The following is a 13,199-nucleotide window of genomic DNA, read 5'->3' on the forward strand; positions in this document are numbered from 1 at the left end:
GCGGTTATCTGAATGAGGTGGAGCAAAATTACAATATTTCCTTAAAAGGAAGCATAAAATGGAAATACTGTCCAATATGTCTAGTATCCTATTTATCTTCTATGTATGTCACTCTCTTTTTCATCACGTTATTTTACCAATACAAAATAAATCCAATTGAAATACTCAAGTAAAGACAAATTACCTTTAAATTGCTTGTAATTATTCTACAGCACATGAGCAAATGTATTATAGCTATTTAATCTCTGGCAGTTTTTTGACGTCGGAACTAAACTATCGGTACTATGTTTCCGCACGGATCTTTATACACGTCTTACCGCCCATGCACATGTGTAAACAAGAAGCTTAGCGAAAACAAGTTAACGTTTTTACGGATGATGCTGGGGGCAGTAATCTCATGTCATAGTTAATAGATAATTTATAAATAAAATAAAAAACAGCGCTTCAAACACATATTTAATCCAAAAATGGCGTCCTCTGAGGCGCAACATGACAGCGACGATGGCATGGACGAGTTCATGGACAAATTCAAGACCCAGAGATATCAAAAGGGCTTCAGTGAAAACAACTGGGAAGAGGTAACGCTAACATGTAGAAGCTATCGGTTACCAACATTAAAAGAGAAAGTCATACGGAAATGAGCTGTGTTAACTTTAATGTCGTTGTTGTTGTTGTTAGCCAGCAAGCTAACCGATACTTTGATAGAGGTAGCGTTGCATTGTCTGTCCATCCGCAGTGACCCTCTGTTTTGTGTCATTCAGGAGTTTAATAAAGTACCCATGTTCATGAAGACAGCCCCTGAAGAGATTGACCCACACACATACCCAGAACTAGCTTGTCTTCAGGCCATTATCCATGATGAAGATAGACCTCCAGAAGGTAGGTGGGCCACCAGTCCCTCAAGCTTTTGAAACAGCAGTTGTCAGTGAAACAAGCTTTTGTAGACTTGAAAATCTGTTAATCATTCCTCCCCAGAGCAAGCAAAGACCCTGAAAGATGAAGGCAATGAGTTTTTCAAAGAGAAGAAATACGAGAAGGCCATACTGTCCTACACAGCAGGGTTAAAGAAGAAATGTGGAGACGAGGACCTCAACTCTGTCCTGCTCACCAACCGGGCAGCAGCGCACTTCCACCTGGGTAAGATTTATTATTAACATGCCAGCCATACAGATACATTAGCAGATTTTTAAGACATGGCATGTATTGCGTGCACCAGACATATGGTTCGTTATGCATATAAATAATAGGTGGTTTACAAAGTATAAGTTTAAGTTCTTTATTGTCATATGCACAACAATTGCAGTGAAGCAGTCGTTGGCAGTGAATTATTTAGTTTTCAGGCTCCCTCTTAACAATGCTCATATAAAAAAGAAAGTCACATATGTAAAATCTAAGTAGAATCTAAGACATAAGATTGCAGCAGTTAAAATATAGGAATATAATATGAAATCAAATATAGTAGTGTACTCAGCTGAAGTGCAGCCAAGTGCTTATGTCACAGAATAATATTTTCCCTGTAAAAACATCTGCATATGTTTCTTGCTTAATTTCATCCTAATCTTTTTCTGGTTTATGTCACACAGGTAACATGCGCTCTGCCTTGAACGATGCTGCAGCTGCAAAAAAGATTAAGCCAGACCACCTTAAAGCCTTGATTAGAGGTATGTAATATAAGCATACCTTGTACTATAATATCACAGTAAATGTGGTTAGAAATTCTTAAATATTAGCATAAGTACATGGTAATAATGAGAAAGTTAAATTGTTGCTTAGAATTATGACAGTAAAACAATCCTGTATACATATCTTGTGTGTGTTTCTGCAGGGGCTCAGAGCTGTATAGAGCTGCGTAACTTTGCAGAGGCCATCCAGTGGTGTGATGAGGGACTCAAGGTCCATCCCACTGACAAGAAGCTGCAGGAGCTGAGAGCAGCAGCAGATAAACACAAGGTACAATCTCTAAAGAGTTCAGGCAATTTTAAGGTGGAGGTTTTGGTTTCCGTCAAGCCCGAAGCCCTGTTTGTTTCTTGTGCTTCAGAGAGCAGCAGAGAGAGATGCCAGAAAGAACAAGATCAAAGAAAAAAAGCTGCATGGCGAGAAAGAAGCTCTTCTGGCTGCTATAAAGGTAAGCATCCTTTTTTTTTTTTTTTTTTTTTTTTTTTTTTTAAACTGAGAGGAAAATGAAACTACAACATGCTCTCAGTTAAGCATCAAACCTGTGGAACTTTGTATGAGCATTTGTGTTTTGAAAATCACAATTTTATACCTGAAACAATTTGTCAAATCTGACACTTATTTTATATTCAATAAGCCTGATTTTTTTCAAATGATGATCAGATATATTTTTGTGTGCTTTACGCAGGATCGAGGCATCAAGCTCCTCCAGTCGGCGAAGCCTCGTCGGCGCTGTTCGGACAGTGAGGACGAAGGCTCCTCAGCAGCGCTATCGCCGCTGAGCCTGGACGGCCTCAGCTCTCAGGAGGTCACGGGGGCTCAGGTCTTCCTGGATGAGCAGCGCTCTCTGCACTGGCCTGTTCTCTTCCTCTATCCAGAACACCGGCAGACTGATTTCATCTCTGCTTTCTGCGAAAACAACTGGTAACTTCACTCCTTCTTTTGGTCCCAAATTTGTCTTGATCTGTTGTATTTCTGCGGGATACTTCATATGTCAAAATATGTCAGGAGGTCTTTAATCAGAATCCCAATATGTCGGTCTCTTTTTTATTTTTGTTCAGTTTCATGGATCACCTGGCGGTCATGTTTGGAGAAGAACTCCCACCTTGGGACGAGGACAGAAAATACCACTCACAAAATTTGCAGGTATGAATGTTATTTAGGTACATCAAATATAATTTTGTGCAAGAAATGTCGTGAATAATACGGTATAATTTTTATTATTATATTCTGCATCCCTAAACTTATAATAATTAAGTATATTAAATAGTATTGTTTTTTCAAACTATAGAGGGACACATTCTGATGAAGTGAATACATTAATATTTCATATTATGTAGACACAAGTATTATGTAGAATACTGTTTTCTAGAGGTCGACTGATAGTGGATTTTACCGATACCGATAGCTAAGTTGGGCCGTATTTGCCGATAACCGATTAATCGACCGATAGTATTTAGAATTCATACTGGATAAAAACAAACATGACACTCCAAGTAAAACAGTGCTGAACTTTATTATAAAAATAAAAAAACTGTATTGAACCATGAAAACATGCTAAATAAAATAAATATAAATATTGAAGTCAATAAAAGACATTCATTCAAACTGAAACAAAAAGTAATAAATAACAAATAAAAACAGTTAAACTGTCGGTTTAGAACGGTAACAGACGATCTCTGACCTAGAGGGATCTATCTTTCCCACTATACTCGTTGTTCTCACTTGGATGCCCATATAAGGCGTAATGTGTGATGGACCTGCCTTCCCATTGGTTGAAAACATAAAGGCATCATGGGAGATTCCCTTGTCAGTAGCAACTACTGTCTATGGGTAGCACGGAGTTAACGGCAGAAATGACTGAAAATATGATGAATTATGGACATCAAGTGGATAAATCTTGGATGTAACAGTTTGGATTTAATGCTCAACAACTCCGAAAAAAAGGCACAAGTTCCAGGCTGGATAGAAGATCACCTGTAAAGGCTAGAAAGAGCCTCTAGAGGCCGGTATTGTAATGCATGATGCCAGCAGACCCTTCTCAGCTCTCGTGTACTGTGTAATGAATTACAGCGCGCACTTCTCAGCCGCTCCGGCAACGGACGCAACCAGGAAAAACTATCGGTATGGATTTTTGCCGATAACGATAGTTCCACCAATCAACTATCGGTGCCGATTAATCGGCAAAACTGATTAATCGGCAAAACCGATTAATCGGTCTACCTCTAATGTTTTCTGATAAGTACAATTAATCAAGAGTACAGCAGTCAGACGAGCGGTATATTTTATTACCAAAAAGGCTAGTTTTATAAAAATGTAGCATGAATCAGATAAAATGATGATACATTTTAAATCCTAATAACCTCATTTGACCCTTCTCTACGTTCTAGCTGTACTTTGAAGATGAGGAGAAGGAGACATTCTACCAAGTAAACCCAGAGATGTCGCTTTTAAAAGTGTTGCAGCATAAAAGGTAAATCCATTGAGATAAAGTCTTTTTTTTAAGTTTTCTAGACATTTTTATGACGTACTATACCATGAATTTTTTTAGGATTTTTATGACGTACTATACTATACCTTTTTATAACATACTATACTATAACAAATATGTCATGTGAAGCACTTTGTGACTTTGTCTGTAAAAGGTGCTATATCAAATAAACTTATAATGACTTTTTAAGACTTTCTTATACCATGACTTTTATTGTGAAATACTATACTAGGATTTTTTGGAGTGCAAAAGTGTGATTTCTTTTTTATTCATGTCACCAATAATTCTTAGATTTTGATTATTTCTTTTTAATTTTTAACCTGCGCATCCTTTTTGTCTTATAAGGCCCCTATCTTATTAAGAACCATGCAAATTACTTCATCAGTACGTCTACGTCAGCTCTTGGTGTTTCCTTGTTAAGCAAGCAGCCAGTGATTTAAAGACAAATGATATGAATGATCTCCATTGTCATATATTTCTGCTTCTGTAATCCAGTACAGTTAAGAAACGTTTATCAGAGGAAATTATCTGTGAATATATTTCTCCCGTGTCGTCTCTATACTTACTTCCTTGACACTCCTTTCCTGGCATTCTGTATTTTCTGTTCTGTCAACAGGTTTTTTGTCAAGGCAGGCACTCCCAGCTTCATTGTTCTGGTGAAGGGTTCATCATTCAGGAAGCAGTTTTTAACAGAAAAGAAAATACAAGGACTGAATTTCCCCTTGAAAAATACATGATGATGAGTAATATGTATGACTCTAGTGGTCAAGAGCAAGACACATTGTTTGACACAAAATATCAAAATAAAATAAATTAAATAAGATCTCTAAATGTGGATTCTTGTGTGTATGTGTCTTTTTGTCTGTACAAAAAACCTGCAAATTGAAAACGGCGTTAATCAACTTTATTAAAGTGCTTAATTAGACAAAACAGTGAATAGGTATAAAGAAATCAAACTGATATATAATTAGTGGCGATGAAGGCCGACTGTTGTATCACCTCATCAACATAGAACACTCTTTCCTGTGTCTTGACCAAAAAGTTACATTTGAAGACCCAGCAAAGACAACTGCAAACTAGCAATGTTAGATAGCACTATACATATAAAAACACTCCGAGGAACAGATTTGTTATTAAGTGGGTCATACGAGGGATTTTGTGGCATGTATAAATGTTATCGTAGGTACGAACAAAATTCTCAACAGATAGTTAGACTTTATCCACAGGCGGAGTTGTCACATCCTCTTGACCACCTCACATATTAGTCATGTGACTGCTTTGCTTTATAAAGATGGTTTGTAGCATAGGACTTCATGTCAGACCATTCACTCTTTATGTCTGTGACTCCTATGATGAAACATTGTATTATTAATATTTTCTAATAATTTTTGATTCTCTAATATGATTACTAACTGCTAAAGTTTTTGTCTGGTGATTAATGACAAGAGGACATAAAGCTCAACCGTGTGAAATAAATAAAAACTGCAACAGTATCAGGTAGCCTTACATGGTCAATTATGCTTATGATATAATCTCACAAACAACAAGTGACATTCATGATGAACTGAACAATTTACTTCAGGTTTGTGCACTTAAGAGAGTTTGGTGAATCCGACTTGGAAAAAACTTCACAGAAACAAATTAAGAGAGGTTTAGGATATATACAGTAAATTCAAACAGAAACTTCAGAAAATAATTTGACGCGATAGTCAACAATTATTAGACTCTAATTGTCATGATTATTAAGAAAGTGAAAGTTATTCATCATCATACTCTCAATCTTTGGTTTTCACTGATATTGGTATACAGGAGTCATCATCATTGGAACAGGCTGCTGCACGTTCACGTTTGTAACATTGACGACCATGGGAGTTTTTTCGCGATGTCTTAACTCACGATGCATCTGACACCAGTTGCACCACCCGCAGAAACAGGAAACTGCGATGTCCTTACAGAGAGAACCCTGCAGAGAACCAAAGAATTTTTGTTGTTGTTAATTCGACATTGCTTCCATTTTAATTAAGTTTTCATGTGAAATCCAGTATGCATCACCTTTAAAGCATCATACCTTGATACCATATCTATTTCGCATGGCAGCCCTTAAGGACAGGCCTGCAGGAGGCGCCGCACACAGAGGTATCCCCAAGGCTGCTAATATGGCAGGGCTGCATATGTCACATAATGGGAGACAACGGTTCTCTCCAAATCTTCCTGAAACTGTGCAGGCAAGGCAAGGGCAGCACCAGAAACCATAGCAACCTGAAAAACACGGAGATACACCAACAGAGTTGTCTTACTAAAGAAGACCTTTAAAGATACAGTATGTAACATTTCTGCATTAAAATGTCTAAAAACAACCATACTTATATATTTTTATGAGTTGTGTTCTTACACTATCCCAAATGTTCCCACCATATCTGTTATTTTATTTTCAGACACGGAGTGTTTCCTTTAGTCGCCCGTCAGTGGCGTAATATAACCATAGACAGTATGGCATGCCTTTTTTATTCAGAATTAAATAAATGAATAAATACACAAATAAATGAATAAATACATAAATACATGAATAAATATGCCTTTGAAATACATCATGAAATAAATGAGGCAATAAATACATAAATAATTAAATTAAATTATTTCATGGTACTTTTATTTCATAAGTCCACATTTATTTCAAGAGATTTCTATTTCATAAGTCCCCATTTATGTATTTCAAGAGACTTTTATTTCATATTTTCCTAATGCCGCATTTATTTATTTCCCTCTCTATTTATTTCCAGTTCTTATATGCCAATCAGGGGGTGTGGTTATCTCTCACATTCAGAACAGAGGCGTGACCTGACCTGACATTGCACCACAACAGGCAGCTCGCGGTGCTCTGTCCACTGCGGCTTGACACGACATTAGCTGAGGCATTGTTAATTGAGCTAGCGGGCAAACGACTGCTCTAATTCACATTAAACTGAACATTTCCATTGAAGGTGAAGTGAGACAAGGTGAATGGGAATTTTTCTCGAAGAGAACGGGTATCTCTCTCTCCCCCGCCTGTGCCTGCTGCGCTGTGGCCGTGTGTGTGTGTGTGTGTGTGTGTGTGTGTGTGTGTGTCTGAGAGACCTCCAGCTTACATTGGGTTCTCCAAGTGACGAGCTAGCGGCCCCGGCAGGCGCTAGCTGGCTGTCGCGTCATTTTATGGAGCTTCTCAACTCCAAAAACTTTGAAGCAAATTGTTAATTCGGCAACGATTTTCACAAGACTTCCTATATTCGAAATCTAAACAGTTAATTTCTTGCCTAAAACGTTCTCAGAAGTGAATTTAATGATGAATAAGATAGCGAAAATTGTTAAAATTGTCCTGTTGTTGGTCTGCCAAAGAAATCCCATTCACCTGATAACCACGCCCCTAGATTTGCATATAAGAACTGGAAATAAATAGAGAGGGAAATAAATAAATGTGACATTAGGAAATAAAAGTCCACGGAAATAAATAAATGTGGATATACAAATAAAAGTCTCTTGAAATAAATAAATGTGGACTTATGAAATAAAAGTCTCTTGAAATAAATAAATATGGACTTATGAAATAAAAGTCTCTTGAAATAAATAAATGTGGACTTATGAAATAAAAGTACCATGAAATAATTACATTTAATTATTTATGTATTTATTGCCTCATTTATTTATTTCATGATGTATTTCAAAGGCATATTTATTTATTTATTCATGTATTTATGTATTTATTAATTAATTTATTTATTAATTTATTTAATTCTGAATAAAATGGCATTCCATAAGACAGTCGTTACTCATAACTTCCGTCAAAACATAGCACCCAGATGATATGTTCAGGAGTAATTGTAAATCATACAATATCACAGAAAAAAGTACTCATAATGGTAATGGTGCTTTTTTTCTACACGTAGCATCATTTTGCGATTTTTTTTATTATGTCGGGGAAACTGCAGCTATTTTATTAGAATAACATGAATAAACATTACTAAACGTAACATGAATAAACTTGAATGGGTAAACTCGTCCTTGAACAGATGAATTCTAACCAGCGAAGGTGTTTAACACTAAAAACTACAACTCCCATAATTGCACGCAACTTCCCAACGTCATCAAAAGTCTGTTTACCATCCATTGTTTTGATTGAGAGTCCCCTAGTGGCAGAAAGTTACATAATATTGTATGTTTAAAGGGGAAATTTTAAAGCATTTTCAGGTTCACACTTGTATTGTGTGTTTGTACTAGGACATGTTTACATGCTTTAATGTTCAAAAAACACTTTATCTTACTCATACTGCCCATGACTGCAGCTCCTGTATTCACCCTCTGTCTGAGACGCTCTGTTGGAGCGCCTGTCTCTTTAAGCCCCCCTCCCGAGAAAGCTCAGTCTGCTCTGATTGCCCAGCATGTTTCCTGGAATCTCCGCTTTTGTTTTACTAGTTGCAGCTGGAGCTACTGTAACAGAGTATACAGCAGGACTTTGTACCGTGAAAAATCACAAATAAAGGCATCTAAACCAAACACTACACAACCGAACATGTCCCAGCATGTGACCCGAAATTGGGGAAATATGATACAGCTATCTGGCGCTAACATGCAGCTACTTATTAGTTAGCGGTAGGCTAACGTTTGATTGTGATGGAACGAAGCAGCACTTTTTACCGTAAAAAATCTTAGATAAATGCTTCTGAACTAAATACTACCCAACTGGACATGTTTCAACAGTAATGCAACCTGAAATTGGGGAGAATTTAACAACAATAAATATTGAGGTAAATGTGTTTACCTCATTGTTTGAAAATCTGACATTATAACATTGTAGATATTACAGAAAAGCATGATGTGTCTTGATTCTTACAGGTACTTGAGCTTTCAAAGCAGTCACAGAGACCACTGTTCCAGTCTTGTTCTGCCATCGGATGTTGGCCTACTTCAGCCACACACAGTGAACAATGAACCTGTTAACGCACAGAAATCAGAGCTCAATGGGAAGTTCACCAGGACTCTTTCAGTTAATCTCAGATAAAAATACTATACTATGACTTTTTAATAACTTTTTTTGACAAACCTTACTATAACTTTTTTACGGCTTTTTTAGACTCTTACTTTTCAATGAAACTTGTTTGGTGGAACAGTGGCTCAGTGGTTTGTACTGCTCCAATAACCAACTGGAGAATTATCACTGCAGACTCTGACCCAGGTTCAATTCCCAGTCTGGACTTGCCCTACTCATGATGCTTTCTTGACACACCATACTTTGATTATTTTTGACATTCCATACTATGACTTTTTTTAATCCCTTTTTTCCACATACTATGACTTTGTTATCACTTTTTCCGACATATATATATATATATATATATATATATATATATATATATATATATATACCATGACTTTGTTTTGATATACTATACTTAACATTCTATACTATTGCTTTTTATATCACTTTTTTTCACATACTATACTTTGATTTTTTTTTCAACATACTATACTATGACTTTTTGATATACTATACTTTTACTTTTTTATGACTTTTTTCAATAGTATGACTTTTTTATAACTTTTTTTGACATACAACTTTGTTATCACTTTTTCCGACATAAATACTGTGACTTTTTTATATACTATACTAAACTTATAATAATTAAGTATAAGAAGTAGTATTTTTTTGCAAACTATAGAGGACCACATTCTGATGAAGAAGAAGGTTCTGGGTTCGAATCCAGGTCGTTCCGGGCCTTTCTGTGTGGAGTTTGTATGTTCTCCCCATGTTTGCGTGGGTTTCCTCCGGGTGCTCTGGTTTCTTCCCACCATAAAGACATGCATACTAGGACTACAGGTCGTTGTTGCAAATGATAATTTGTTCTCAATCAACTTACCTGGATAAATAAAGGTTTATTATAATATATTATGTTAGTTATATTTCATATTATGTAGACACAAGTATTATGTAGAATACTGTTTTCTGATAAGTACAATTAATCAAGAGTACAGCAGTCAGACGAGAGGTATATTTTATTATCAAAAAGGCCAGTTTTATAAAAATGTAGCATGATAAGTTTGAATCAGATCAAATGATAATACATTTTTAATCCTAATAACCTCATTTGACCCTTCTCCACGTTCTAGCTGTACTTTGAAGATGAGGAGAAGGAGACATTCTACCAAGTAAACCCAGAGATGTCACTTTTAAAAGTGTTGCAGCATAAAAGGTACATCCATTGAGATAAAGTCTTTTTTTAAGTTTTCTTAACATTTTTATGACATACTATACCATGAATTATTTTAGGATTTTTTATGACGTACTATACTATGCCTTTTTATGACATACTATACAAAATATATCATGTGAAGCACTTTGTGACTTTGTCTGTAAAAGGTGCTATATCAAATAAACTTATTATTATGACTTTTTAAGACTTTCTTATACTATGACTTTTATTGTGAAATACTATACTAGGATTTTTTGAGTGTAATAGTGTGATTTCTTTTTCATTGATGTCACCAATAATTCTTAGATTTTGATTAGCTGACATGTGTTGATCATTTTTCTGTAATTTACATAGTAATTGACATTTTAACCTGCACATCCTTTTTGTCTTATTAAGACCATGCAAATTACATTAAAAAAATATTTTCCTGCTGTCAGCTCTTGGTGTTTCCTTTTAAGCATGCAAACAGTGATTTAAAGACAAATTATATGAATGATCTCCATTGTCATATATTTGTGCTTCTGTTAAGAAACAGTTTAAGAAACGTTTATCAGAGGAAATTATCTGTGAATATATGTTGTTTCTACACTAACTCCCTTAACATTCCTTTCCTGTAAATCTGTATTTCCTGTTCTGTCAACAGGTTTTTTGTCAAGGCAGGCACTCCCAGCTTCATTGTTCTGGTTAAGGGTTCATCATTCAGGGTTCAAGACACATTGTTTGACACAAAATATCAAAATAAAATAAATTAAATAAGATCTCTAAATGTGGATTCTTGTGTGTATGTGTCTTTTTGTCTGTACAAAAAACCTGCAAATTTGACACCAAATATCAAAATAAATGAAATTTTAAATAACTTAAAATAAGTTTTTACATACTATACTATGACTTTTGATATATGTACTGTACTATGAGTTCGAGTTTCGATAGTGTCGATATACTATACTTTGTTATCATTTTTCCAACATATACTATGACTTTTATATACTATACTATGATTTATCTTAAAGGTGCTGTAGGTAGGATTGGTAAGATCCAGGGCTTAGCCAAAAGATTTGAACATCAACAACTTCTCAGTCCCTCCCACCTTTCTGCTAAAGCCCAAAACTTCTTCTAAGCCCCTCCCCCCACAAGGGAATGATTGACACACAGTTAGTCACCCCCCCTGGCCATGATTGGTGCATCTGAAAAGGGAGCGGTGGATTTTTGCAAATCGAACTACAGGCTGTAAGTGGTGCCAGAGGGGCTAGATTTTCTTTTTTTTAATTACCTGCTTCATGTAGTTCTACTTCAGGGGTGTCAAACTCAATTTCCCTAAGGGCCCCACTGGAAAAAGAGAATTGCACCAAGGCCCAGACATGTAGTTTGTTGACATGCTTTTATTTAATCGAAAAAGTAAAATATCTTTGACTCAATTATTGCATGTATCATATAGTCTTCTCACTTACAGTTTGGTCCACATAAAGCCCTGAAAAAGTGAGCAAAAAAGTTCCAAAGCCATCCTTGAATTTAGCAAATCGATCAAAACAATGATTACATTTTCTAAGTAGGCTACCACCTAGCTGACTCACAACAACCTCTTTCACAGCCTGAATATGCAAACTCTCTGCTTCTGTGGGAATTTCTGTGTCTCTGAGTCTCAAAGTCAGAAAATTTGCCAAATTTTGCTTTGAGTGTTGCGTAATTGCAAGTTGAAAAACAGTTTCCCATGTTTTTGGTTTGGCGCACAACTAGGCGGGCCAAAATGTATTGTGAACCTAAATTGCTATGCGGGCCGGATCAGAATGTGCGAAGGGCCGGATTTGGCCCATGGGCCTTGAGTTTGACACGTGTTCTACTTGAACATAGCGTCAGTTTCAGCAAATATGACAGAAAGTTAGTTTTATAAGTGCATTTTTCGACAAATGTATACTATGATTATTTTTTTCGACATAATATACTTTGACTTTTTCATGACTTTTTTTCAATATATTGTTTTTTTTTAAACATTCTATACTATGGCTTTTGTCGATATACAATAATATGACTATTTTATAAAATTTTTCAACATACAATAACTTGACTTTTCTTCAACATAACATACTATGACTTTTTAATGGCTTTTTTTCGACATACTATGCTATGACATAAACTCTTTGGTGGAACAGCGGCTCGGTGGTTTGCACTGCTCCAACAGACACCCAGGCCCTTTTCTTGATGCTTTTTTTGACATACCATATACTTTGTTTTTTTAATGGCTTTTTCCGACATACATACTATGACTTTTCTATCCTTTCTTTTATGACTTTTTTATCACTTTTTTTGACACACTATACAATTACGGTTTTATCACTTTTTGCACATACTATACTTTGACTTTGTTATCACTTTTTCGACATATATATATACCATGACCTTTTTCCGATAAACTATGCTATGCTTTTTTTTAAACAATCTATACTATGACTTTTTTATCACTTTTTTGGACGTACTATACTTGACTTTTTTTCGATCTACATTACTTTTTATCACTTTTTTCGACATACTATACTATGACCTTTTTATGATTTTTTGATGCTATGATTTTTTGAAACATTCTATACTATGACTTTTTCAATATACAATACTATGACTATTTGATAATTTTTTTTCAACATACTATACTTTGACTTTTTTTCGACATACTATGCTATGACTGTTTCCTGCATAGCCCTTGGTGAAACAGTGGCTCCGTGGTTTACACTGTTCCAACAGACTTCCAGCATGTAATCCCTGCAGACTCTGACCCATGTTCAATTCCCACTACGGGCTGGGAAGTGATGCTTTATACAACA

General features: G+C 35.6%; 2 protein-coding genes across 3 annotated transcripts; one reads left to right on the plus strand and one right to left on the minus strand.

Annotated features, from left to right (window-relative positions):
- The first annotated feature begins 283 nt into the window (after positions 1–283).
- ttc4 (tetratricopeptide repeat domain 4) lies at positions 284–4,982 on the plus strand. Its single transcript, XM_028587897.1, has 10 exons — positions 284–578; positions 762–879; positions 976–1,137; positions 1,584–1,661; positions 1,826–1,950; positions 2,039–2,125; positions 2,363–2,598; positions 2,736–2,820; positions 4,065–4,147; positions 4,782–4,982. Exons 1-10 carry the CDS (start codon positions 468–470, stop codon positions 4,900–4,902), a joined length of 1,206 nt encoding a protein of 401 aa, XP_028443698.1. The 5' UTR covers positions 284–467; the 3' UTR covers positions 4,903–4,982.
- An 81-nt stretch (positions 4,983–5,063) lies between these two features.
- On the minus strand, positions 5,064–7,557 carry LOC114562082 (cornifelin homolog A-like). 2 transcript variants are annotated; one of them, XR_003693436.1, is made up of 3 exons: positions 7,291–7,557; positions 6,234–6,424; positions 5,064–6,128 (listed from the first exon to the last, which is right to left on the minus strand). XR_003693436.1 is itself a non-coding variant. In XM_028588335.1 (3 exons), the coding sequence occupies exons 1-3, from the start codon at positions 7,013–7,015 to the stop codon at positions 5,955–5,957; spliced, it is 372 nt and encodes a 123-aa protein (XP_028444136.1). In that variant the 5' UTR covers positions 7,016–7,054; the 3' UTR covers positions 5,064–5,954. The 2 variants fall into 2 exon arrangements, 1 of the variants encoding a protein (XP_028444136.1); XM_028588335.1 differs by lacking the exon at positions 7,291–7,557 and adding an exon at positions 7,009–7,054.
- Positions 7,558–13,199: the final 5,642 nt, after the last annotated feature.

Source organism: Perca flavescens, chromosome 9 (assembly GCF_004354835.1).
Source record: "Perca flavescens isolate YP-PL-M2 chromosome 9, PFLA_1.0, whole genome shotgun sequence".
NCBI classification, from domain to species: Eukaryota; Metazoa; Chordata; class Actinopteri; order Perciformes; family Percidae; genus Perca; species Perca flavescens.

What these genes read in the sequence shown, in the direction of transcription:
- ttc4 (XM_028587897.1), top strand. Translation starts at nt 468, where the DNA reads ATGGCGTCCTCTGAGGCGCAACATGACAGCGACGATGGCATGGACGAG. An exon ending in GTGAAAACAACTGGGAAGAG is followed by an intron (nt 579 to 761) that starts GTAACGCTAACA and finishes TGTGTCATTCAG; the next exon opens with GAGTTTAATAAAGTACCCAT. An exon ending in CTCTTCTGGCTGCTATAAAG is followed by an intron (nt 2,126 to 2,362) that starts GTAAGCATCCTT and finishes TGCTTTACGCAG; the next exon opens with GATCGAGGCATCAAGCTCCT.
- LOC114562082 (XM_028588335.1), bottom strand. An exon ending in GAAATAGATATGGTATCAAG is followed by an intron (nt 6,129 to 6,233) that starts GTATGATGCTTT and finishes GGTTCTCTGCAG; the next exon opens with GGTTCTCTCTGTAAGGACAT.